The sequence below is a fragment of the Poromitra crassiceps genome (assembly GCF_964638095.1).
Source record: "Poromitra crassiceps genome assembly, chromosome: 26".
In the NCBI taxonomy this organism is placed as follows: Eukaryota; Metazoa; Chordata; class Actinopteri; order Beryciformes; family Melamphaidae; genus Poromitra; species Poromitra crassiceps.
In genome coordinates this window covers 1,310,473-1,338,255 of record NC_139640.1, presented here as the reverse complement: position 1 = coordinate 1,338,255, position 27,783 = coordinate 1,310,473, and the positions used below count along the sequence as shown (strand labels likewise).

Genomic DNA, 27,783 nt, shown 5'->3' with positions numbered 1-27,783 from the left:
ACATTCAGTTCCTTATCCATTAGGTATCAGTATCATATCAGTCTCGAGTATTGTGATTCTGCACTTTGTAAGGGACACCTTGTATCCAGCACAGTTAAACTTGTCTAACTATTTGCACATTCATATATCATGGAAATATTAATGAGGGAGGACTAGATATGATTTTAATGGGGTTTTTTTGTGTGGAAAAACCATAGCACACTATTTAAAGTAGAGTTTTAAGATGTGTAAAACATTTGTAGGGGATCTTTTATCCTCAAATTATATTCTATGATGTGAGGTTCAGTCATTCAGAAAGATACGGTAAAAATACTTTTACTTTTACTCGTTGGGTACATTTCAGAGCCTGTACTTTTTTACTTTTACTTGAGTAAAATAATTGAATCAGTACTTCTACTTTTACCGGAGTAGTTTTTTACACAAGTAACTGTACTTCTACTCAAGTACAGAATGTCAGTACTTTTCCCATCTCTGGTTATCAGTCAGCCATTTTCTCACAGCTGATTTCCTCCCTCTCCCTCTCTCTCTTATGTAACGTGGATCAAAACAACAGCTGCTCTGCCTCTGTATTGGAACCACTCTGAAGTGACCCACGGCTTCTCCCCTGAAAATGCTTAACCTACTGTTTGTTCAGGGTGATAATCAATATGATGACGGGCCTCTTTGAGAGCACTCAGCACCTCCTCCCTTAAACACTCTAACTACAGCATATTACCAAGCCCCTAAGCACTGATTTGTTGGCTTTACAATCCAGTAGTTCTTGTCAGACCAGTTGCAGAGGGCAGAGGGGTGCAGGTGAAACACACAGAGAGAGGGAGGTACCAGGTGTGCAGGTGAAGCACACACAGAGAGAGAGGGAGGTACCGATCCAGACAGGAGAGAAAGAGGAGGAGAAAGCTAACCAAAGCCAAAGAGGGACTGTGTGCAACAAAATGGATCCGACCAACAAGCGCAGGTAAAAGTCTCTATTTTGATCAATTAAAAACAGAGGTGGAGCTGTAAAAAGGGGGGCATTATAGTTTAAAAATGGTTTTATGTCTTCACTGAAGTGACCCTTGTGTTACCATTGCTGCTGTGCGGTCCCCATGTGTGTGGCACTTGATGTCAATGATGTGTTGATGTATTAAGATAGAAAACAGACTCAACCGCTTTGATTTTATAAACCTACTGTCAATCAGGAGTGACTGTTACAGTCGCTATATAATTGCAATTCAGACTATCTTTACTGTGTTGTGCTGTTCAGCGGTTGGGATGAAATCACTTGCGTCACTACTTTGATGTTTGGCAATGTAGCATGAGCAGGTTCGCAAAGTGCACATGTCCACAATAATATGCGCATTTGTGAATGACTGTCTTTGCTTTTTCAGCACCAACCATATCGTATGTAAATAGAAAGCGGTGACCGGCAGTGGAGTGTGGGGCAGTTCTGTTCTGTGACGAACAGAAGTGTCTGTGTGAACTGATGTGTCTACAACATCAGTGGTGAAATATTTTCGTCGTCATTTCCCTGAGAAGCTAGACACACACATTCCTCAGCGTAACCTAAAACTGCAGCGAGGGCACAATAACGTGGATGTCAGGTGTTGTGTGAACTGCTGTCAGATGATCGAGGCCGGAGATGACACTACATCCTGCAGAGAGAGTAGAGACGTGTAACTGGAGCTGTGTGTGCTTCACAAGTCTCAGGATGCTACTTTAAGGGGGTTTCTATGTCACTATCTGGTTTTCACAGTTTAGAAAAGCCTGTAGACCTGAAGTGATTCTCAACCTTCTTCATCTCAAGGAACCCTTATTTAGTCCACATTAGAGCCACGGATCACCATTGATGAGATTCTGTTTCTTGAACCCAAATCTGAGATTATTTGTATTGTTAGATTTATGATTTGATTTGGTCCAGAATTCCATGACTGTCTGTATTGTAGGTACACAGATAACAGTGAGGCCATTTACACCTGGCGCTAACATGCGTTTTCTGTGATCAGATTGCAATCAGATTGTGTTTTATCACTTGAAAAGGTAAAGGTAAAGTCCCACTGATTGTCACACAATGTGTGAAATTTGTTCTCCGCATTTGACCCATCCTCTGGGGGAGCGGTGAGCAGCAGCGTGCGCCGCGCTCGGGAATCACATGGTGATCTAACCCCCCAATTCCAACCCTTTGGATGCAGAGTGCCAAGCAGGGAGGCAAATGGGCCCCATTTTTATAGTCTTACTCGGCCGGGGATCGAACTCACAACCTCTCAGTCTCAGTGCGGACACTCAGACCACAAGGCCACTGAGTGTGGCCAGGTGTAAACACCCCCAAAACACATTGAAGAAGGATTGCAATCTGATCGGCCAAACCACCTCCGGAGGTGGTCAGGGAGGCATTGTGCACACATTGAACACAAGTGTAAATGCAATGTGTCCTCTCAATCTGGATACACCAACTTTATGCGGATTGAGAGGACAACCATTTCTGCAATCTGATTGCAATCAGATTGCAGAAAATGCATGTTAACGCCAGGTGTAAATGGCCTCATAGAAACTATGATCAGAATAGCCATTCCAGTGGTTTCAACTAAATGAAATAATGCTGAAATGTATGAATTTGCTGGGGACCCCCTGGAACCCCCTCAAGGACAACTGGGGGTCCCCGGACCCCATGTTGAGAACCACTGCTGTAGCGGATGTACTGGGTGTGTTTCCTCCACACTAAATCTTATCTGAAAACATTAGTTCCCCTAGGTTATTTAATTTCCGCTTTCTTCCTTTTGTTGACATTTTATTTGTGTACCTAGCTTTTATAGCCTTGGCATTTCAAAATAACTTCTAAATGAACCGCATAAAATGATAACCGACAGCTCCTCTGTACCTGCAATCTATGGTCAGGTTCCAAACCTCTCAGCGCTCCCTTCGCTCCTCCACCAGTGCAGGACGCCTCGCCCCTCCTTCGCTACGGGGGCTAAAACGTCGCTCATCCCGATCTCGACTCTTCTCGTCCCTGGCACCTCAATGGTGGAACGAGCTTCCACCTTCAGTCAGGACGGCTGAATCACTGCCGATCTTTCGGGAAAGACTAAAGACTCACCTTTTCAGGCTCCATCTGGGCCCTTCTTGAACCAACTTCTTTCTCTCTCTAAAATATATATACATATATATATATATATATGTATATATATATATATATATATATATATATATACATATATATATATATATATATGTATATACTGTATATATATGCATATATACAGTATATATATATATATACTGTATATATATATATACTAACTTAACTTTACCACTATTCCTTCAGATGTTGTAGATGTCATAGACTGTGGTGCATAGTTGATTGCTCTATTGCTGACAAAAATGTGTTATTGTAAGTCGCTTTGGATAAAAGCGTCTGCCAAATGACGTAATGTAATGTAATGTAATGTAATGTAATGTAATGTAATGTAATAACAATGCACACAATGTCCCTTGATTGTGGTAAAGCCTTTCCTTTTCCAAATCATTTGACTCCATTGACCTTCACACACACACACCTCATGCTGGCAATGAGTAACCCTGTGTGTGATTATTCTCAGTTCCTCAGAAGTGCCACACGTGAGCAATGGCGGGAGGAAATGACTCACCGATGGAGGAAACGCCAGCGTGGTGGAGAGATGGAGGGGAGGGCGAGAGGCAGAGGGACACGGAAACCAAAGAGCCAGAAGTCGTCGACGGGACGACACCGGCTGCAGAGATCCTCCTCCGCCACAGGGGGTCAGCAGACAATTACAAGTTCAATACGTTGGGCTATCAGGTAAACGGTCTGTTGTTATCAATGGGACAGAAATGTGAAGGTGACAGCCTCTGGGATTGATAACGTTACCTATCAGAGTGTAAAGCGGTGGTTCTCAAAGTGGGGTCTGTGAGGGGGGTTCCAAGGGGTCCCCAACAAAAAGGGGAATACTTTATTTCCACTATCATTCCATCCATTAGTAACACAATGACAGAATGTAGGACTATTTTTGGTCATTGGTTTCATACACTTTCTGCAATAAAACCTCTAAAAGCAAAGCTGGGGGGACCCTGTGACCAAATCTTATCAAATGCGGGGGTCTGTGGTCTAATTTGTGTCAGTTTAGGGGTCCTTGATGTGAAAAAGTTTGAGAAGTACTGGTGTAAAGTGTTCAAACTTGAATATCTGACAAAGAGGTTATAGGTCACAAGACAATTGAGTCTGCATGTAAATAAACATAGCCTTGATTTACTGCTCAATTACCTCACAGGGGTCAAGTTTAATCTTATCGTATGTATCGTGAACAGTGTTGGGCAAGTTACTTTCAAAATGTAATATACTACATGTTACTAGTTACTTTCATTTGAAAGTAATAAGTTACTTTACAATATTACTTTCTGTGTAGAGTAACTGGTTACTTATTACACTACTTTTGCATTACTTTGACCAAAACAACAGCAGCAGCACAATGACATCGCCGCCCCGGAACCATCCCGAAAAATAATTTCAACCGCCTTGAAGTCAGTGTAAACAATCCAAAATTCTAAATGTTATTCTTTTCCTTTGTTATTGTCATCTATAGTCGTTATTTGCATAAAAACACACAGTTTGATTAGGAAATGATTGTATCTTTATTTAAATATATGTGCTTTGATTTAACTCAATTTGTAACTTGAGTTACTTGACAAAGTAACTGGTATAATATTACTGAAATCCTATAAGTAATAAGTTGTATTACTGAGTTACTGCTAAAAGTAATATATTACATGTAATATGTTACTTTTGTAATGAGTTACCCCCAACACTGATCGTGAATGTTTATGGTGCGTCATCCCATTTAAGCCCATATGAACTGGCACAGCAGAACAATATAACTGGTATTTTGACTGTGCTTATTTCTCCACTCCAGCGGCGGACACAGCAGAAGGTCGTGACAGACTTTGCAACCGTGAGCAAGGGAGCGTCTGCTGGAACCAAGCCCAGAGCTGCACTGAGGCAGGTCTTGTTCAGCCAGGGAGTGTCTGACAAGAGCCCCACGCCTGAGGTATTCCCCCTCCCATGTGGCTCCTTGTACATACCGACATGCATGGGCACAGATGCATTATGAAAACAAATGTCATACACCCCTCTTTTTTCTCACTGTAAATTATGCATTTTATTGCATTTTATTGTATTGACTGTTTTTTACGTTTAGGGAGATACTGTGTGATACTGTGTTATGCTATGTTGTGTTATGTGGATATTTCATGCCTGAGTGCGAGCAACTGTAACTTGTCCCAATTTCCCCCCCCCCGGGGATCATTAAAGTCTTTCTAATTCTGATTCTGATTCTGATTCTGATTCTGATTTCTCTCTCTCTCTCTCTCTCTCTCTCTCTCTCTCTCTCTCTCTCTCTCTCTCTCTCTCTCTCTCTCTCTCTCTCTCTCTCTATGTCTGTCTGTCTGTCTGTCTGTCTGTCTGTCTGTCTGTCTCTCTCTCTCTCTCTCTCTCTCTCTCTCTCTCTGTATCTGTCTATCTGTCTGTCTGTCTGTCTGTCTGTCTGTCTGTCTGTCTGTCTGTCTCTCTCTCTCCCTCCCACCCGCCACCCGTCAGGAGCGAGCTCAGCTGGATGTGTTGAAGCAGGCTCTGGAGACCTATCCTGTGCCTGTCAGTCTAAAGTGGAGATGGGGAGAGGAGAGACACGGAACCACACTGGAGAAGAGCTGGACTGATTTGGTGCACTCGCATTTGGTACAGTAGATGGTCTCTCCACCACCTCTTTAGATGGTCTCTCCACCACCTCTTTAGAGTTATGTTACATGGCTATTCTTGATCCAGAAGTAACTGTCTCCTTCTCTTCTCTGTCTCCCTTCTCCATCCTGTTTCCATGGTCAGACGATGCCCAAGATGCAAAGACACCAGCAGGAGGCGCTGTGGGAGTTTGTTTACACTGAGCTCACCTACATCAATAAGCTCACCGTCATCCAAGATGTAAGACATCACTCTCTGCCCGACTGCCATTGTCTTTGCGAAATGTTCTTTTTTCGTCCTTATACACGTCGTGTCATTGTCCCATATTCAATTCACTTTACGGTGCAGGATTTTCAATGCCTTTTGTATGAATGTGTATCCATGACATGTATCAGAACGGATCAGGGTAATCTGCAAGAAGTTTAACAAACTGTTTTGGTCTCTCACAGTTGGTTATTGCAGCACTTCTCAACCTGCACCAGCATGGATTTCTCCAGGAGGTCAGTCTGCACCGCATGCAGTAACATTACCCGGTCTGTCAGTCTGCACCGCATGCAGTAACATTACCCGGTCTGTCAGTCTGCACCGCATGCAGTAACATTACCCGGTCTGTCAGTCTGCACCGCATGCAGTAACATTACCCGGTCTGTCAGTCTGAGCCACATGCAGTAATATTACCCGGTCTGTCAGTCTGCAACGCATGCAGTAACATTACCCGGTCTGTCCAGTCTGCATGCAATGCATGCAGTAACATTACCCGGTCTGTCAGTCTGAGCCACATGCAGTAACATTACCCGGTCTGTCAGTCTGCACCGCATGCAGTAACATTACCCGGTCTGTCAGTCTGCACCGCATGCAGTAACATTACCCGGTCTGTCAGTCTGCAACGCATGCAGTAACATTACCTGGTCTGTCAGTCTGCACCGCCTGCAGTAACATTACCCGGTCTGTCAGTCTGCAACGCATGCAGTAACATTACCCGGTCTGTCAGTCTGAGCCACATGCAGTAACATTACCCGGTCTGTCAGTCTGCAACGCATGCAGTAACATTACCCGGTCTGTCAGTCTGCACCGCATGCAGTAACATTACCCGGTCTGTCAGTCTGCACCGCATGCAGTAACATTACCCGGTCTGTCAGTCTGCACCGCATGCAGTAACATTAACCGGTCTGTCAGTCTGCACCGCATGCAGTAACATTACCCGGTCTGTCAGTCTGAGCCACATGCAGTAACATTACCCGGTCTGTCAGTCTGCAACGCATGCAGTAACATTACCCGGTCTGTCAGTCTGCACCGCATGCAGTAACATTACCCGGTCTGTCGGTCTGCAGCGCATGCAGTAACATTACCCGGTCTGTCAGTCTGCACCGCATGCAGTAACATTACCCGGTCTGTCAGTCTGCAATGCATGCAGTAACATTACCCGGTCTGTCAGTCTGCAACGCATGCAGTACCCGGTCTGTCAGTCTGCAACACATGCAGTAACATTAGCCAGTCTATACTGGAACCTACAGCACAGCACACGATCTGCAGGCCTATTTTCCATTGTTCTGCATACCACATGATATACATATGTACTTGACACCGTGAGAACATCCGTTATAGCCGATACAGTTTACACATACTGTACAAAAGTAGGCTACAAGCGGAACATTCAGTGCAACAACAGCATTTTTAAGATTTCCACATGGAAAATGTCACACCAGGCAGAGGAGTGCATTTTAAAGTCGAGCTGAACCCAAGAATGACTTTTCTTTTCTTTTAGTTCAAATACCTGGGTATGCAGTGCACCTATTTAATAATGTATGCAAAACAAATCACAACAATCTAATTTCTTTTCACACTTTTTCACATCAAAAGTTCGTTTTTCAAGATTTCATTGATAACAGTAATTTACAGTTTGCTGACGTCACCCAGTACTATCAAATTTCTACCCCATTTCAACCAATCATATCACGACGTGCAGCTGTCAATCAAATCTTCATTTCTGGATAATTTTCTCTTCCAAATGAAGTCGAAAATGGCGCCTAGTGCCTGTCATCTGGCAGAATTCCTATCCCATAAACTAACTACTAACTTGGCCAATTGTTAGAAACATGGATAAAAAACAAAAACTATAATCTCTAAGAATGCAAAGAAATGTAACTGGCTCGTTAAAACGCGCATTCCAGGGATATCGTATCGTTATAGCAGCGATAATGGCACGCGCATCCGAGAGCTTGGTTGTCAGGGGTCGCACTTCGGAGATTCCAGGCCGACGTGCTGCACTCTCCGCTCGGCAACACGAAGGCAGCTGGCTGCCTGCGGCTCGCTGAGCTCCACTCAGCCACTCAGCCTCCCGTCAAAAGGCTCTTCCCGAGGGGAGCGCCACAACACACTGAATCCCACTCGATTTGGAGGCGGGATTGGAGACTGGAGATTGGAGATTGGAGATTGGATTGGCCAAAGCCCATTCCAGTCCCCAGAATTGTCAAATAAAATCGACATGATACTATGACCCGCCTCTCAACCTGTCATCTTAATGAGTCAGTCTGAAACTGACTCATTATGCACGTGACGAACAGGTTCAGTTCGACTTTAAGCTCTGTTTCTTCTTCTTCTTCTTCTTCTTCTTCTTCTTCTTCTTCTTCTTCTTCTTCTTCTTCTTCTTCTTCTTCTTCTTCTTCTTCTCCTTCTTCTCCTCCTCCTCCTCCTCCTCCTCCTCCTCGACTCTCCTCTTTGTCAGGTGACGCCCGACTTGCTCTTCTCCGACCTCCCCTCCATCCTCAGTGCCCACCGGCTGTTCTGGCAGGAGGTGATGTATCCCATGTTGCAGGAGGTGCGGAGGACCGGGCTGCCCTTTGACCCCACGAGGTTAGAGGCTGGATGTCTGCAGGTAACTAACTGCTTCCTGTCTGCTTACTGTCTGCTTCCTGTCTGCCAGATACGTTCAGAGTAGTCTCTTAGAACAGACGAGTTGGCTTCCGCAATTTTCAAATGCTTCCGCCATACCGTCTGTACTTCGTGGGGGAGAATCATGCACCAACCGGAATGGGAAGTAGAAAGGCGGGTCTTCCGCTCATTAGTCCAATCAGAATCCAATATGCCGCATTTTTCGTGGACACACGTGTCGTGATTGGTCGGATTCCGTTGAACTTCTTTCCTGTCTGAAGGTTTTTTTTCCCAACTTCCTTGTGCATGTTCTGGGGGTGTAACGTACAGACTGTATAGCTGCATTCGCCGGATGTAGATGAGACAGTCTGTTTTAAGAGACTACGTTCAGAGTAGAACTCAGCTATGTGTTTGTGTCAGTGTCGTGTGTTCACTCACTGTTTGCCTTTTTTTGATCCTAGTTCCATGAGCGTTTCTCCTCCTATCTGCCGTACTGCTGGGAGGAGGACAACAGTCTGGAACTGACACGCAGGCTGATGGACACAAACCCTCATTTCTTGACCTACGTCCAGGTGCAGTGCTTACGGTGCATGCGAAGGAATGGTCAAACACACACACACTCACGCCAGGGGCGGAGCGACCCTATCAGCCCACGGGGGGGCGAAGATCTTAGGGCCCCCCCCCCCAAAAAAAAAATCCAATTAAGACCGGCCGCGAAGAAAAATTAGCCTTTTTTGCATGTTTGAATCTGTTTTAGCCATATTTAGTGGAATATCTCATTTTAAACACACCAATGTTATTGTCTATTGATTGAATTGCTCTCACACTCAGGCCTGGCCTGGCATGCAAAAAAAAAAAAAAAAAAAAATGGATGGGGGCGTGGGCCCGGGGCGGGCGCACCCTCTGCCCCGGTGTACGCTCCACTACTGACTCACGCGCACACACACACACACCCACACACACAGACAGACTCTTGTCTTACGCAACTGCTCACCCACACAAGCCCCACATGATATCATTCAGCGTGCCATAACCGGGAATGTGACGTCATGGATAACGCTCTCGTTATCGGTGGCAGTTTGTGTCATTATCATAAACCCATAGACTCATATAGTCCATTCCTGAAGGGCAACCACTCGTCACACCAACGTCCGCTCCTAATGAATCAGCCGAGACAACTGTTCTAAAGCTAGACCATTTTAATTTTCTTTTGTACTGTTTGAGAAATCGCAGTTTTATGTTTTATGATTTTTTTCCAGCCTTTATAATGGGACCCTATGGAGCCAGCCTTGAGTGTGTCTCACTCTAGCAGGCTTTACTTTTGACTAAAGTCACACATTTTAAAACTGTGACAGTTCACACAACTTTAACACTACATACAGTACGTATATTATACCGTACATCAAAACCTTGAGATACTTCTGCTCTCATCACAATGTCAAAATATAAGCAATGTGACATATCGTTTTTGAGATATGAATGTTTGTTTGGCACACATTTTCAGCTTTATTTCATACTAGTTCACTTTGATTTGATTGGCTCACGGTTCGAGAAAGTGTACAGTATGGTGATGATCAGCGGGGACAAAGTTTTAGAACAGACAAAGCCCAAAGACTCTATAATGGAGGCTTTTGAATGTCATCTTCTCAAAGTTACCAGCTGACCAATATTTAGTTATCAGCCAAGCGGGCAATTTTATCTGCATTTGCTGTACCCTGCTTATCATACTGCAGAAATATTATAACCAGGTGTCTGATCTGATCTGACTCTGAGTTTTTGATGATGCCGATTTCCTGTGTTTTTGTCCCATCCAGTGGGTAGAGACTCACCCTCAGTGTGAGCGGATGCGCGTGGGCGACATGCAGGCCAAACCCCATCAGAGGATCACAAAGTATCCTCTGCTGCTCAAGGCCGTCCTGAAAACCACCCAGGACCCACACGTACAGCACACGCTCAGAGGCATGGTGAGGACCTTCAGTGAACCTGTTTTAGTTCAGCGCACAACATGTATTGTGTCCTCTAAGTTTATTGTTTATTGTTTATTGTGGATCCCCATTAGTCTGCACCAAGGTGAGACTACGGTACTCTTCCTGGGGTCCAAACATATAACATAAAAAACGAAAACATAACACAGTAACATTGCTGATAATTATAACAACAAAGACAAAAAGAGAGTGAATCACCTCACTCTATTACAAATCAAACATTTTTTAGAAGTTCATGAGTTAGTACAGTATAGTGTTATATAATATAACATAGCATATTGCAGTACAATACAATACAATCCAACAAATGTGTACAATAATTAATAACCCAAAGTTATCACATTATTTCATCACTGCATGTTTTAACTTTTTCTTAAACAAAAATTTGTTACTTGCCACCGTTATATTACTTGGTAGATTGTTCCAATACGCAACCGCTCTATACATTAGCGTTCTTTTCAGAGCATTGGTTTTTGGTAGAGGTAGAGTGAATTGAGCATCTACTGCCTGTCTTTATAGCCATGTCTACTCTTAGTGGGGTACAGTTGTGAGTGTTAGCCCTGTGGTTTCCCAGTGTTCCAGATGTTAAACAGAAAGGTTACCAAGCTGCATGCTATTCTTTGTTCCACTTTGATCCATGACAGTGCGGCGTGCATCCCCTCTACACTGCTCCTCATAGAGCAGCGGAGAGTGAGGCGTGCCGCCCTGTTCTGGGCCAGCTGGAGTTTGGCCAGGTCTTGTTTAGAGGCGGCTAGACCATACAGTTGGGCAGTAGTCTAGGCGGGATAAGACTAAAGATTGAGTCACCAGTTTAGCTGTACTACGAGTCAACATCAGATTAGCACACCTTCTGATCATTGAAGTAGTGCTGCTCATTCTAGATACCATGCAATTAATTTGTTTTGACCAAGAAAGCGCTTCATCAATTACCACCCCCAATCATTTAGCATCTCTTACCTTTGATGATGTACAGTTATAGTCTCAAAGAAAGACACTGATTAACTCCAGCCCCATTCTTCCTTCTTCTCACCATCCTCCAGTTGTCCAGTGTCAATGGTTTTTTGGAGAGCATCAATGACTACCTGAGGCTTAATGATGAAACGCTCGCTCTCTCTATCTCTGCTCAGAGGGTGGAGGGATACGAAGTGGAAGGGATAAATGAAGAAATCGACAGGGTAAAATATTTCTTTGCATAAAAATACTGTGTATGTAGTGACTCTCAGGCACCTGGCTGAGATTCTTTGTGAAGATGTTCGAGTTAACAGTCAAATCCGTAGTGAAGACAAATGTCCAGGGGTGGCCAAACTATACGGCCACTATAACTGCGGCCCGCTGCCCGTTTTTAAGTGGACGGCCATGAATTTCGCATTTATTTATTTATTTATTTATTTATTTATTTATTTATTTATTTATTTATTTATTTATTTATTTATTTATTTATTCATTTATTGAAATTGACCAATTTTTTCTTCCGTTCTATTTTGGTTGAAAAGGGAAAATGGGTTATACTTCAGTACCCCTGGCCTGGTCTATTTTGCACTGTTTTTGGAATATTTTTAATACTGTCTGGCACAGAAATTGAAAATAAATTTTGAAAAGATACAGAAATATCCATTGTAATAATATGTGAGCACATCAATAAACTACTATGTCATATATTTATTTAGGTAGATCTTTTTTCTTTTCTTTTTTTTTGCACAGGGGTTTGCACATAATTTTTTCAGGCAACATCCAGTCACAGTGACATAACAGTACCTGGGTATTGTAGTTCTTTGATGCCAGAGAAAATCAGCAATGAAACTACATGTATAGGACTGCAAGCAGTCATAGAATGGAGCTGCCAGATGTAGCGTAGGGGGGGGAAACACAACGCACATTTCCTCCACTTCACCCAGGACTTGAACTCACGACCTTTGGCACCCTTTGAGAGGAGACATCACGTCACAGCAGAGTGCATGATAAGATCTGTCCATTCACTATAAGACAGATTCAAACTAGTATCAAGATACAATTCTGAGAATGTGCCTACTACAACATAGAGATATCTGTAGTTTATTTGTACAAAAGTTGAATGCTCCATCAGTGAATAACTGATATTTAAAGATGCTACATTTGTCATTGAGTACAATGACTTCCATAAAAAGCATAATTTAATTCATCATTAAAAAAAAAGATTTGAGTTAGACATCTGAAATTGTTTAATCTACCAAGGCAAGAAGATATTTTACATTTTTTAGATTATGATTGGACAGAGAGTAAGAAGCAATTCACTGTGGCATTCTGATGAGCTGTGGGCTCAATTTGGATTAAACTAGCACGGTCTTGCCCACAGCTCGGCTGCTGTGTGGCCAATAAGATGATGGCAAGAAGATTATGACATCACAGTGGGACAGAGAAACAGAGAAACAAACAGACAGACAGAACAATTTTTTTTATTTGGGCAGGTCTGTAGTGATTCTCATCTAATTTCTTGCAGTTTTACTAGAAAGCAAAACATATAATATACAAACACCATAGCGGAGCTGCTGCCAGCCCCTAAATACAGTATAAGATACATAAGGGGGGCATGTTAGAAAGACATACAACCTCAAGAAGCACTATACATACAAACAAATAAACAAGCATGGAACATTAGGCTATTAAGGGGGAATCAGGCTCGAACTAACATAGTCTTCCACAAAAAGAAATCCTATTACACCATAACAGCATAAAACCCTCTGTTTGCCCTGATGAAGGCCAATGTTTGCTGGCCGAAACATGTTGGCGTGTTTTTAATAGTTCTATAACGAACTAGCCATTTATTAAATGTTGTTTTACTTTTGTACCTGAAGAGCTGCCTTATAGTTTCCCTTCTTTTTTCAATTTTGATGTCCCTCCAACTAAAGAGCACCTTCAAGGTCTACTCCACACTCCATTCTCGCAGACAAACTCACTGGTTTTTATCCATTTACACAAACTCTCATAGGTAAAACTCTGTCATATCTACAGTCACTTCTTAATATCCACAACACAAATCGCAGTCTGCGTTCCAGTAGCTCCATCAATCTCCTCATCACACCCAAAGCCCGTACCTCGTTTGGTCGTTCCTCTTTTCAGTTTTCTGCTGCTGATGACTGGAATCATCTGCAACCGACCTTAAAACTGAACTCACTCATTCTGCTCTCCTCTTTCAAAAACTCACTACAATCAATAGTACAAGATCAATGCACTTGCTTTTAGCCATCTGCTTCTTCATATATGTCCTTATTGTTTTTAGCCATTTACTTTTTAATATGTCACAGTAAATATTGTAAATATGACTCTCTTTTAGGATTGGTATGACGTGTATAATTGTATTATTTGTTTCTATGTTTTTCTTTAATGTCCATTTGTTTTCTATTTGCCTTTCATGCTGCCTCTTGGCCAGTCGTCATTGTAAATGAGAACTGGTTCTCAATTGACCTACCTGATTAAATAAAGGTTAAGTAAACACTCCTGATAACCACCTGGGCACTTCTGTTTGCTGCCTGTTCTTCAAGCATCAAATCCTCATTTAAACCAACAGGCTGAAGCATAATCTAGTGCGGATCCAAACAAGTTCCCTCTGTCATGTTCTTCTTTCGAAGTCGACGTCTCAGATATTAATTTTAATATAATGATTGTTCATGATGGACTGATTTATGATTGTTCACGATGGACTGATTTCCTTTGCAGCACGTCCGAGAGATCTGCCGCTTTGATTTAGCGTGTGCCATCAGAGGAGTGGCTCCTGGAGTTGTACGCAAGTTGCTGCTGGAAGAGAACTTGAAGATTCGTGGCAGAAAAGACAGCAAGGTGTGCAGAGCCAGTGTACTCATGTTACTGAATATTTCGGTCCATCTCTTCAGGATGTCCCGTTCAAAACGTTCTTGTTCTTATTCCCATGTTTCCTCGGACGTGGTGTGATGATGTGTAGCTGGAAGTGGTGGCTCTGCTCTTCTCAGATGTCCTTCTGATGACCAAAGTCCAGAAGAAGGGCGAGCGACTGAGGGTGGTTCGCCCCCCGCTGGCACTGGACAGAACTTTCTGTGTAGCGCTGAAAGATGGCTGTGAGTAAAAAACCTCTCGTTAAAAAACGGATGTAAGGGGGTACGGTGGTGCAGTGGTAAGCGCTGTCGCCTCACAGCTCGAAGGTCCTGGGTTCGATTCCCACCTGGGACGCTGTGAACGCTGAAGGAATGCGTGCCCGTCCGCATGTCCTCGAGTGCCCACCGCCCGGGTGGGGTCGTCAAAAGGGCCTTTCTGTGTGGAGTTTGCATGTTCTCCCCGTGCCTCCCGGGGGTTTCCTTCATATAGGAACCCCCTCCACCAAAACATGCAATACCCTGGTTGCTAATGTGCTTCCTCCTCTGGTCGTTAAGGGCGCCTGTTCGGAGGGAGGGGAACTGGTTGGAATAGCGTGAACCTCCCACGTGCTACTGTATGTCCTACCGGTGAAGCTTCCCCTGTCAGGTGAAAAGAAGCGGCTGGCTAAATGCCCATGTCTCGGAGGAAGCATGGAGCCAGTTTCGGCTCTCCCCAGATCGGCAGAGGGTGGAGTAGCAACCAGGATAAATAAATTAAACTAGCACTAATGGGGGATAAAAATGGGATAAAAAATCTGAAAAAAAAAAAAATGTATGTAAGATGCAGTCTGGTCCAGACATCATATTAATCAGTCCTCCTCTTCTCTCAGGTTCATTTGTTCTCGTGGAGGTCGGTGAGCTTGGCTGTGCCATGAACGTCTACATCTTTGCAACAACCACCTCAGAGAGCTGCACCACGTGGATCTCCACCATCCACCAGGCACAGGTAAAAAACAAAGATTCCTTACTATAGCTTCTGAAATGGCATTTGTCTAGTTCTATTTATTTATGTAATAGCAATTCAGAAATGTCTATATAATAATAACTTAGTGATATGGTGAATGATGTATGCTGTATTTAGGAGTCTTGGCGGTGTGAATCTAACTCTATGTTCTGTTGACAGGAGACACTAAAGGGTTTGAGAGAGGCAGAGAAAAACAAAGTGGACAACCGGAGAGTCCAACAGTTTGAGGTTAAACCTGTTATGGAAGCTAAGGTGGAAAACATGGAGACAATAGAACCACCTCTTAAGCAAGCAGCAGCAGCAGAGACTTTTGTGGATAAATCTATTGAAGAACCTATTATCTCCCCATCAATGAATGGGATGTTGAAGGCTAAAGTACCTTCACATCCAGTGGCCAATAACAGTTCCGGGTTGGCTTTTTGGCAAGGCAAGGCCAGTGACAATCACAGCAAATCAGTGCATGGTGGTTCTGCTGGTAAGGAGCGCCCTGAATGGATAGAAATGGCAGTGAAAGCAGAACAAGATGTGGACCACGGGGAGGAAGAAGAGTTAGTGACTGCATTTCACGGGATAAAGGAGCGAAGGGTGACCTGGAACCACAACAAACCTTCTGCCTCTGACCTGGGTGGAAATATCATACCTAGAGCGGACCTGTTAAGTCACAGACCCAGTCGACCACACTCTCTCTTACTGGGTGGATATCCAGATGTGGACTACCCAACCGACCCACCCGGCACGTCGCTCTCCCCTTACGGAGAACACCGACCGACTCGGCATCAACCGACACTTCCCACGGTGAGGCCGGAGTTTCGAAGACTCCCGGGAGCTGGAGGGAGATCTACACGGGGGGATTCAGATCCCCAGTCAGTGGACGAGGAGACCAGGAGAAATTCCTTGTACAACCGGTTTGGAGAGGAGGAGACTTTGTCCGAGTCTTGGAAGTTCTCCAGAAAGTTGAAGTCTCCCAGGCTACGTAGGAGGAGGCCCATCAGCAGCAGCCATCAAGGTGCCCCTCCCCAGATGTTCAGTCAGGGGGCCCAGGACGTGGGGGTGGCACGGTCTGTTCCTAACACCAACTCATCCTCTAACTCTGACTCAGACTGCAACCAGAAGCTCAAGCTCAAGGGACGCTCCCTCTCCTGTGGCCAAAGCTCTGATTCACACCGGGTGCTCAGGCTTGGTTCAGCCTTGAAGCTGAACCAAGGGATGTTTTGGAACATGCCCGATGACAGAGGTTCCCCTGATTCTCCAGCGTTCTCTGAGCCGGAGCTGCCCCATCAAACAAAAAAGAGGCCCAAAATGAAAACCCAGAGGAGCGCCTCCATCCCTGACATCATCATTCAAGGAGGACGCAGGCTTCATCTGCCCTCCGGTAGCCGGCAGTCCTCGAGTCTGCCCAGAGGGGCGGCCACACCTTCTCCCACCGCAGCACTCGATCCACGAGCGCACGTCTCCCCTCTGGAGGGCCTTCTGGAACGGGCCAAAGTGAGAGTGTGGGACCGAGACGGAGCGAGACCAGAAAGAAAACAGAAAATGCCCAATACGAGAGCATGGTATCCACCTCCATCTCCCTCTTTCTCCACCACACCATCACAGTCGCCCAGCGAGGGCGACAGAGAGACAGAGTGGGAGGAGGTGGAGGTCATGAGACACAGAGCCCCCACCGTGAGCAAAGGATGGAAAGAACAGTTGGTGGATGGAGATCAAGAGGAGAAGAAGATCAGGTTAGAATGACAAACTGACCCCTTTTAATGCAAAAGTCATGGTGTGACTATAATCAACGTTGCTGAAGACTGAGTGAAAAACCTTTTTTACATCAACATTATCATTATCATTTTATGGTTCAGAAGAACTGATAATATGATAGGAATAATATCAGTACAGCCTCCCTGAACCAGGAGCTGGTCACTCACTCAGCACACCACCTGCTACCAGAGAATCCACAAGTCTCCTTTGAGAGAGCTTCTTGAGAGAGCTGTTCATAGTCACAAATACTAATACAGTATGCATCCTCCTGAGTGTAATATAAGCTTCTTAAATTGAGTAGTATTCCCCTTTATCAGCAAAATATAGAAATATCTTTTTACATTTTTGTTTTTTAAGTTCTCAAATCTCTACTCTCGAATTGAGTTTTGGTGAGGAGTAGGTTGATAATGGACATATTGTATCTGTCAAAATGGAAACTTCACAGTTTCCATCATCGCTAATTTGTGCCACCGCTAACGCCGAATGCATTAACTTAGAATTTTATCTCATTCTCGATTTGAGTCTTTCCGAAAAGCATAACCAACTTAATTCGTTGTTATGCTTCCCACGCTATATATGAATGAATGAATGAATGAATGTTTATTTTCGTGTCTGGCTGCACGTAGCCCATCCCTTACGGGATTATTCAGACACATTTTAAAGACAAGTGTTTCCAGTGCCAACACACTGGCACAAAATAATAAACATTATAAATAATAATAATAATAATAATAAATTCAATTTATATAGCACGCTTTAAAATCCAAGGATTTCACAAGGTGCTTTACAGATGCATGATAAAAAACACGATAAAAACAAAAACAATCAAGCAATCAAACAGGGAAAAAGATATAAAAAATAAATATAAAGGAATAGCTACTAAAAGAATAAAAAGATAAAAGGATAAAAACATAAAAACATAACACGTGTAAAGAGAGAGGGAGGACCCTAGGGGAAAGCTAAAATAAATAAGTGGGTTTTGAGTTTTGATTTAAAAACGTCAAACGAGTCTGTAGCCCTGAGTGGTCCTGGAAGCTGATTCCACAGCCGGGGGCCCAGTGAGGAGAAGGCACGGTCACCCATGCTTGTAAGTTTGGTCCTAGGGACAGACAGGAGGTTGGAGCTGCATGATCGGAGTGTCCGGAGTGAGGATTGAGGGGTAACTAGATCTTGGAGGTAGGTTGGAGCAGTGTGATGGATGGCCTTGTATGTTAACAGGAGAAGTTTGTAGGTGATGCGGTGGTTAACTGGGAGCCAGTGAAGGGAGTGCAGAACCGGGGTGATGTGCTCTGACTTGCGTGTTTTTGTAAGAATCCGGGCGGCACAGTTTTGGACATATTGAAGTCTCTGGATGGTTTTGGAGGGAAGGCCAGCGAATAGGGAGTTGCAGTAGTCTAAGCGGGAGTTAATGAAGGAATGAACCAGTTTTTCTGCATCAGGTTTACTTAGTGAGGGGCGTAGTTTGGAGATGTTTTTCAGATGGAAAAAGGAGGTTTGACAGATGGATTTGATGTGTGCGTCCAGAGATAGTGATGAATCCAGTGTGACACCAAGGCTAGTTATGAGTGAGGAAAGGGGGATGGACTGGCCACAGATGGTGATGTGGGTGATGGCAGCCTTTTGTATTTGCAGAGGGGTCCCAATGAGGATGGCCTCAGTTTTACTGCCGTTTAGTTGCAGGGAGTTGGCACTCATCCAGTGATGGATGTCTTTGAGGCATTCAGCAGCTCGGGATAGGGCAAGGTGTTTGTCGGGGGATGTTTGCAGGTAAATCTGCGTGTCATCTGCATAGGAATGGAATTGGATACCATGACTCCTTAAATACAATTAATGACAATAAATACAATATATGACTCCAATCAGACCTACACAAACTTTTTTTTTTTTTTTGTATATATAGAGCAGAGAACAGTTTTTGGTATTTTTAATGTTCTCATGCCGTATAATTGTCTTATAATTTGGTTTTGCACCTTTGAACATCATGTATGATACATTACTTAGTGCACTGTGTGTGTGCCAGTATATTCCCTCCAGGCAATTTCTTTTTTAAATTGGAAATGCTTCTGAAACTTCTGCGTTTAGACTATGTTACAATAAAACTCTCCACTGAAACTACAATGCATTAAGGCAGGCAGAGTGACAGCGCTTTTAGCAGAAAAGGGCCAGAACCCCCTAGCCTAGTGAATGGTAGGGGAAGCATTAGCACATCAATATTTAACAAATAATATATTTTTAAACTTCTGTTTTCCACCTCTCTCTGTCTGTAGTCTCGTCTTTGCCGATGGTGTAAATGTGGACTGGGCCGGCTGGTGCTTCGATGATAATGAGGTCATGGGTCATCTAAACCCAGGGGACAGCATGGGGGGCGAGGGGCTGCTGGAAGGCATCAGCCGAACTCTGACCTTACGGGATTTCCATGGACTTGTAAAGCAAGAAGAGGGGGAGTACAGCCAGGTATAGAAGCTGCAGCACACAGGACATCTGGGACCCCCCTATCCCTAAACCCAAAATGTCTCTCAGACTCTAACTGCCAATCAACTGAAGTCGTAAGACGACAAAACACGCACACGACGACGACGACGACGACAACTCAAAGTTCAGTCTGTGAATGTAATTTACAGAGCGACAAACTTTTCTCATTGCCATTTTTTAAGCCCAACCTCACAAAAGAGGGAAATTATCTTTGCTTGCAGAGTAAGCAGATAGATTTGCACAGATTTTTTTTTTTTTTTTACCTTTATTTATACAGGGGGAGTCTCACTGAGAGCAATGCTCTCTTTTTTCAGGAGTGCCCTGTTCACATTCACACACACATTCATACCTGGAAGCTCACCAGTACAACCACAGTCTGATCTGCTGGCCACTGATCAGCTCCACTGGAGCAGTTGGGGTTAAGGGCCTTGCTCAAGGGCACCTCAGTGGTGGTAATGAGGGAGGGGCAAGCACTGCCTTTTTCACTTTCCTCACCCAGATTTATCCTGCCGGTCCCGGGGATTGAACCGACGACCTTCTGGTCACAAGCTCGCTTCTCTAACCATTGGGCCACCACTGCCCCCACCACTTTGGAATACGGTATCAAACTCACCTGAGTGTTTCAGCACAAACTTCCAGGGTGCTTTTCACACAAAGGTCTTGAATCTGAATTTATGGATGCCATTGATTCTGTAATTATGTATCAATATGTAAAATTATGTAATATATATATTTTTTCATTTCCACAATATCGATACACTCCTGGTTAGTGTTTTGTGTAAATATAACAACATATTTTTTTAGGAGTTCTATTTTATTTATGTGAGTAATAATGTCACTAGTAATCATGTCACCTGAAAGATTCAAGATTGTATATAATGCAATAAAGAAATCCAGACCAATTTGGTGAAATGTATTTTATTTGTAAACTGTAATGAAAAAGGGGGAAAAGCAAGCACACACAGATAAAACAGTCAGTGGGTGCACGGCTCAAAAAGATCTTTAAAGGAGAAGAAAGGCCAGCACTCTCAAAATGTCCTTTTTGTTGATTTAATAAAGCAGATGGCAAGGTACAAACGTTTCGACAGTAATTGTCTTCCTCAGTGTACAAGAAATCTATACAATAAATACATAAAACATAATACTGTAGTTACAATTAGAAAATAGTTACAATGGAAATAGGAACAAAAATACTGCTACATATGTCTGCTCTGGATATGTACAAAACCTCTGCATGAACATAAAACGTTGAAAACGTATTGCAGGCATTAAGAAGTCTTACTTAAATTCAGTGTTGTGAAATTTTGCCGCAATGCCTCGAGTCGTAGTCCAAGGGTTCCCAAACTTTTCAGCCCCCGACCCACAACGATGCCAGAGGGGTCGCGACCCCCACTATCCCCCAGAGGTGGTTGAAGCATACAAATGTTGGTGCGCATTTCGTAAACAAAACAAACAATTATGGTGAAAAATGTGCTGTTTTTAATCATTTTTAAATTGTATTTCACACATTTTGTAGTTTACATATTCTTTAGACCAATGTCGCACATTCTGGAAATCATCTCTCTTTTTATCCCCCATTAGTGCTAACTTAATTTATTTATCCTGGTTTCTACTCCACCCTCTGCCGATCTGGGGAGAGCCGAAACTGGCTCCATGCTTCCTCTGAGACATGGGCAGTTAGCCAGCCGCTTCTTTTCACCTGACAGAGGAAGCTTCACTGGTAGAACATAGCACGTGGGAGGTTCACGCTATTCCAACCAGTTCCCCTCCCTCTGAACAGGCGCCCTTAACGACCAGAGGAGGAACCACATTAGCAACCAGGATATTGCATGTTTTTGTCAAATTGTCATGGCAAATTGTTTACAAAAGATGGACAATAAAGCTGATTTTCAAAGTACCTTGAGGATTTTTCAAGTTGTGAATTAAGTCAAATTTCTCTCTTGATTACAAAGATGGAAAATACAACTGTTTTTAACGGGGTGTTACTGTTTACTGATTAAATGTTTACGCTCCCCACAAATGCAGATGTTTTTTTTTAAACCAAATTGCAAATTATTACAATTACCAAACAGATCAAAAGTAGATTATTATATTGAAATGTTATTTTAGATTTAGAATGTTAATTTTCTATAAAACACAATACATTTGAATGTAATTCCACGACGTTTATTTTTGGCCCTCGGCCCTCCACCCAGATTGAGTTTTGGCCCTTCATGGGAAAGAATTTGGGCACCCCTGGTCTACACGAATAGGTCTACATTTTTAACTCTGTTCCTTTCTCTCTCCTCCCTTTCATAGGAGATGGTATGAACCATAGTCTCCAGTGCGGGATACTGAAAGGCCCTTTTCCGCTGTGGAGACACAATATGTAGATTTGTTAAAGCATGCAATCTGTAGCACACAGTAAATTATTTGAATCATGGTCTTTTCCATGCACATGCAAATATACTGCTGTCCGTTTCAACAAGTCATTCAATATTGTATTCATTTCAAGATTTTCAACAAGAGGACAAGTGAAAACCCTCTTATTGAGGTGAGATCATTTCTTTTCAATACCACTGATTGGAGGACAAAGTTTCCTTATTGCCTTATTTCTAGATGGACAAATACAATTTAAGACAGAATACAAGAATGAATGATTGATGAATTGATTACATTGGTGTGAACTACACCACACTTACCCTTCGGTGGTTCTTGTACATCTGAGCCACAATCAGCAGCAGCACAAGGAGGAGAAAGCTGAGCCCGATCACCATGGGGGTGTTATGTGAAACAGCTGTCTCTTTGACTCCGGTCAGAGCGCCTGTGGGACAGAACAGCACACAAATACAGTCAGATGAAAGCACCATCTGACATTTTTCATGAAGCATACGAGCATATTAATGATCATGAAGGACTAAATATAGGATCAGATGAAGGGAAGTGAGCTTACTCAGCAGAGGAACGTGGTATGTTACGTTTCCCAAAATGCCATTTTTCCCGTAGAAACGGCATGTCCAGTGGCCCCAACTGTCTCCTGCCGCCTTGTCGATCCTGAGAACGTTCACTCTCCCCCTCTGGACGGACCTGGTCGATTCGCTGCTGTTGAGGTCATAGGTCACGCGAACCCACTCGTATTCGGTGACCTCGCTGGGGTCGCTTAGGCGACAGGTGAGCGTCGCCGGGGCTCTCTTCTTTTCAACTGAAGGGAGAACAAGAAAACAAAACATGGTAGCTGATGATGGCAAACAATAAAAATCCGTGCAGTCTGCATATAACTTAACAGTCTAACAAAGATATTGTAAATAAGTACGTTTGTCCATTTACAGTAACACACAGGGAGCCAGCACAACAACAATCTTCAATTACAGTAACCATAATTTGATTAGACAGATGAATTATAGATAGAGATAATATAGATAGAGAGAGAGAGAGAGAGAGAGAGAGAGAGAGAGAGAGAGAGAGAGAGAGGGGGGGGGGGGGGGGACAGGTACCCATTGACTTCAGTACAATACAACTGAAATGGGGACCTGTCTGTCTGTCTCTCTCTCTCTCTCTTTCTCTCTCTCTCTCTCTTTCTCTCTCTCTCTCTCTCTCTCTCTCTCTATTGACTTGTGCTGGCACCCTATGTGTTATATGGACAAAATCAGGAGTAGATGATGAGAGAATATTCATTTTTGGGTGAACTGTCCCTTTAAAGGAACACTCTGCCCATTTTCAACCAGCTTTGTATCATTAGAACATCAGTAGTACATCAGAAAACTGTAAACTGTTTTGAAGTCTGTCATTTAAATTGACAGTTATTGAGTGTTAAAGTGTGGACCAGTGACATCACTGGTCCACACTAACTCAAATTAATAACTCATTAACTCAAATCAACTCTCAATAACTGTCAAACTAGATGAATGATGAATAGTTTGACAGTTATTGAGAGTTGATTTGAGTCAATGAGTTATTAATTTGAGTTAGTGTGGACCAGTGATGTCACTGGTCCACACTTTAACACTCAATAACTGTCAAATTAAATGACAGACTTCAAAACAGTTTACAGTTTTCTGATATACTACTGATGTTCTAATGACACAAAGCTTGTTGAAAATGGGCAGAGTGTTCCTTTAAGCCTCGACTGTGAAGCCGTGCAAGCTTACTTTTGGCAACGACGAGCTGCAGACTTCTGCTGAGCCTGCATCCTTGCACCGTCCCGGAGGAGCATCGGTACCTTCCCCCGTCCTCCGACCACACCTCCCCCACAGACACCGACCTGTCCAGGGGCCACTGAGAGGACGGCCTGAACGAGGGACGGAGGGAGCGGCCGGTGGACGAGAGAGAGCGAGATGATCCAGCGCTCAGCTTCTCCCACACCGTGTCGGACGGTGTCAGACCGGGGGAGAACACACAGGGGAGCGTGACCGCAGAGCCCACGGCGGCGTAGACCTTGGTGTCATTCCTGGATGGGTTGACGATGCCTGTATGAACAGAGAGGATGAGGAGTTTAAGCCATGTCAACAATAGAACCAACAGCTCCACTCTGACAATATATATATATCTCAGGATCATCTGCTGTCTGGAATCTCACCGTTCACAGACAGATGCTTTGTCACGACGATGTCTTTCCTAGGAAAGTGGTGCACAACACAGGTCCAGTTTCCCGTCAGCCTCTCAGTAGCTTTGCCCTCCATCGCACTTTTGCCGGCACCTCCGGCTAGGATCGACAGCTCCTTCATTTGATTCCCAAATGCCCCAAATGGGTCCTTCCCGTTCAGTCTCCAATGCACTTTGGCTCCCTTAGGCCAAGGGGTCACATGACAGCTGAGAGAAACGCGGGCCCCTACTACGGCGACCGATGGAGAGACAGACGCTGTAAAGTATAAACGCAAGGGTAAGCTTATTGACATCATTCACAGATCTCAGATCATTTCTATTTCATCATATATAAGAAGTCTTTACCTGTGATGACTCGGAGTGTGATCACCTTACGCCTGATCTGGTTCACCGTGCAGGTGTACTCTCCGCCATCCTCCTCCCTCACCTGGGTGATGTGCAGGCTGTAGTCGCCTTTTGCAAACTCGTCGTACGGGCATCGTATGCGCGGGTGGCTCGCTTGCTTCGCCCAGCCGTAGCCCCAATATTGCATACCGCTCCTGTCCTTCCTCCACACGGTGGTGCTGTTAAAGGTGGGAGAATTCGATTTGATCAAAAAAGAGAGGGGGTTGGTGGGAATTTTAGAGAGGGGCAAACGGAGGAAGCGAAAAGGGATGCAAGATGAGCGAAGCGGATGAATAAAAAAGTTGTGTCTTTCGTACCCCCCATCTTTGGTCCAGCGGACTTCAGCAGCGGACGGAGGCCGGCGTTCACAGGGTAGCACGGCCTGGGAACCAACCTCTGCAAACAGCTCCGTGACATCACAGCTCACCCCTGAGGGAAGAAACACACAAACTCCACTTCAGCGGATGAATGTAGTGTAGTGTAAAAAAAGTGAGTAAAAAATACGGGTATGTTTAAATGCATCATTACATAATAATATTGATGATGATGATGATGATAATAATAATAATAATAATAATAATAATAATAATAATAATAATAATAATAATTATTATTATTATTATTATTATTATTATTATTATTATTATTATTATAATAATAATAATAATAATAATAATAATAATAACAATAATAATAATAATAACACACAATAACACACAATAACACACAATAATAATAATAATAATTATTATTATTATTATTATTATTATTATTATTATTATTTGTGTTGTTATTATAAAAATAAAAATAAAAATAAAAATAAAAATAAAAATAAAAATAATACATTGAACATTATTGTAAAAATCACCTGTCATGAGAAAGGCAACCCCCCCAAAGATGAAGTATTCCCACAGCGTCTTTTTCTTCTTTATGTCTTTGAGGTTGAGCATGACTTCTGTCTGCTCTCTCTGCTCTGCTGTCAAACCTGTGCTCAAATGTCAGCCTCTCTGTTTGAACTGTTCTCTCTCGACTCTGTGTGTTTTTGTGACTTGGGCTGAACTGTATATATGGCCCGTGGGCGGGAGGGGGTTCCGGTAGTCATGTGAGCTAGTCAGTCATCAGTGTGTGGCTTTGCTGCGGTTGTGGAAACTGTAACACACACAGAGAGACTAGCAGGGAGACCCACTTCCTCCCACGGATTCTCTCATTCACCTCCTCCTCTCTCCACTCCATCTCTGTTACATAAGATTATATACACTTTGCGAGTCAAAATATAGGACTAAAAAAAATCATTGCATTGGTACCTACATGCACGGCAGCCGATAAGATACACATTGTTTGGAAAGAGAGCAGTGCATTAATTTATTCCACAGAGTGAGACCTCAGTGAATATTACAGCAATATTATAATATTATTATAATAAGTGTTTGCTGCACAGCCACACCACTCTGTCTTTCCCTCCCTCACTGCCAGTCAGTTGGGTTCACAATCCCTGGTGAACCCAGCTCTCTCACCATCATCACCAGTATATGAGAATGAATGAAGCCATTCTGATAACACAGATACATATTCATGTATGAGTCATCCTCCCCATTTTCATCTCTTTTTCCTTTCTGTAAATTATTATTGTAATATCACTATATGACTTAGAGCTGTTTTAGCTTGCATCTAGGGCTTTGATGACTATTAGGTGGAAGGTAGCCATAAAATGTCTTAATGTATTTTAAATGGATGGGTGAATAGATAAGATAGTAAGTAAGTAATCAGAATCAGAATTCTTTTATTTGCCAAGGTATGTTTTCACATACTAGGAATTTGTCTTGGTGTGGTTGGTGCTCATGAACATTGATAAGAACAAATATACAAGATATAAACAAATAAAATATAAAGGATCTAAAGAGATTATAAAATATTATGAAGGGATTCAGATTTTAACAGATATAAATAGTATTAACAGATATAAACAGTATTAACAGAGTATAAACAGACTTGTAAAAATATTGCGTGAGTGGAAACATACCAAACTTATCAAATATTATGAAAGGATACAGAAATTAACAGATAGATAGTATTAACAGATATAAATCGTAGAGTATAAACAGACTTGCCAGCTAGGTGAGGTAGCTTAAATTTGCTGTTTACAGATTATGTACAGGGTCAGGGTGCATCAGAGGTAGCAGCAGTAAGTGAGCTTTGTGTTGACATGGTTTGCAGATAAGTGATTATAAAATATTATAAAGGGATTCAGATTTTGGTTTGCAGATAAGTGACAGTCAGAGTAATAAAATATGTACAGTGATAAGGTGCATGATATAGCAGCAGTAATGAGATAAGTAAGTAATTAAGTGGCTTAAGTAAAACTTTATTTGTATAGCGCTTTTTTAAAACACAGTTACAAAGTACTTACAGAGACAGAAAAAAATATATTAATATTAATTCCCACAACATACAAGCATATAAATTAAATAAAAAATATAGGAGCATAGCCTAATTATTATTAAAAAAAAGTCCAGCCTATTAAAATATATACCAATGGCGCTTGAACGTACATTGGATAGCCTACTAGAACATTATCTGTCCTTATAGAGATATAAATGGTATTTTCCCCATTTTAAGGTGTCATTAAAGTGTCATTAATCTGTCAGTCTTTCTATAGAAGAGTTGTTCATATGAGGCCACCTTTTATCCTTTTATCTGTTAACAAATGAAAAATGACAATAAACTTTAAATCATAAAAAAGTCCAGCCTATAAAGTAGGCTGGACTAGTATTTAGGTGCTGCTTAAAACACTCAACACCTTTTGTTTTAAGTTTGGAGGAATTTCTAGCAGATCTGTTTGGAGGACCTGAGTGACCTTACAGTATTATAGTGCATCAAAAGCTCAGATATAGGCTGGCGCCAGGCCATTCAAAGCCTTAAGAGTAGCTCAATAAGATCATTTTAAAATTCATTCTATACTTCAAGAGCCAGTGCAAGGAGGCAAGAATCGATGTTGGATGGCACTTAACGGTTAGACTTCGTTAAGAGCCTGGCCGTCGCCTTCTGCATCATCTGCAGCTGGAAAACACATGGCATTAAGATAGATAGATAGATAGATAGATAGATAGATAGATGTAGATAGATAGATAGATAGATAGATAGATAGATACTGTAGATAGATAGATAGATAGATAGATAGATGATAGATAGATAGATAGA

At 42.8% G+C, this 27,783-nt stretch overlaps 2 protein-coding genes across 2 annotated transcripts; one reads left to right on the top strand and one right to left on the bottom strand.

Annotated features, from left to right (window-relative positions):
* The first annotated feature begins 896 nt into the window (after positions 1 to 896).
* plekhg6 (pleckstrin homology domain containing, family G (with RhoGef domain) member 6) lies at positions 897 to 20,511 on the top strand. The gene is made up of 15 exons (XM_083661423.1): positions 897 to 955; positions 3,573 to 3,790; positions 4,899 to 5,033; positions 5,582 to 5,719; positions 5,864 to 5,959; positions 6,169 to 6,219; positions 8,445 to 8,594; positions 9,052 to 9,162; positions 10,405 to 10,554; positions 11,616 to 11,750; positions 14,269 to 14,388; positions 14,510 to 14,642; positions 15,269 to 15,384; positions 15,562 to 17,126; positions 19,416 to 20,511. Exons 2-15 carry the CDS (start codon positions 3,599 to 3,601, stop codon positions 19,606 to 19,608), a joined length of 3,285 nt encoding a protein of 1,094 aa, XP_083517549.1. The 5' UTR covers positions 897 to 955; positions 3,573 to 3,598; the 3' UTR covers positions 19,609 to 20,511.
* Positions 20,512 to 20,550: 39 nt separating this feature from the next.
* Positions 20,551 to 25,596, bottom strand: lag3 (lymphocyte activating 3). Its single transcript, XM_083661316.1, has 8 exons — positions 25,454 to 25,596; positions 24,903 to 25,014; positions 24,547 to 24,764; positions 24,176 to 24,457; positions 23,748 to 24,065; positions 22,553 to 22,801; positions 22,302 to 22,423; positions 20,551 to 21,971 (listed from the first exon to the last, which is right to left on the bottom strand). Exons 1-8 carry the CDS (start codon positions 25,533 to 25,535, stop codon positions 21,861 to 21,863), a joined length of 1,494 nt encoding a protein of 497 aa, XP_083517442.1. The 5' UTR covers positions 25,536 to 25,596; the 3' UTR covers positions 20,551 to 21,860.
* Between the last annotated feature and the right edge of the window lie 2,187 nt (positions 25,597 to 27,783).

What these genes read in the sequence shown, in the direction of transcription:
- plekhg6 (XM_083661423.1), top strand. Translation starts at nt 3,599, where the DNA reads ATGGCGGGAGGAAATGACTCACCGATGGAGGAAACGCCAGCGTGGTGG. An exon ending in TAGAGGCTGGATGTCTGCAG is followed by an intron (nt 8,595 to 9,051) that starts GTAACTAACTGC and finishes TTTTGATCCTAG; the next exon opens with TTCCATGAGCGTTTCTCCTC. An exon ending in ATTTCTTGACCTACGTCCAG is followed by an intron (nt 9,163 to 10,404) that starts GTGCAGTGCTTA and finishes TGTCCCATCCAG; the next exon opens with TGGGTAGAGACTCACCCTCA.
- lag3 (XM_083661316.1), bottom strand. Translation starts at nt 25,535, where the DNA reads ATGCTCAACCTCAAAGACATAAAGAAGAAAAAGACGCTGTGGGAATAC. An exon ending in CACACTCCGAGTCATCACAG is followed by an intron (nt 24,458 to 24,546) that starts GTAAAGACTTCT and finishes TATACTTTACAG; the next exon opens with CGTCTGTCTCTCCATCGGTC. An exon ending in ATACCACGTTCCTCTGCTGA is followed by an intron (nt 22,424 to 22,552) that starts GTAAGCTCACTT and finishes TCTGTCCCACAG; the next exon opens with GCGCTCTGACCGGAGTCAAA.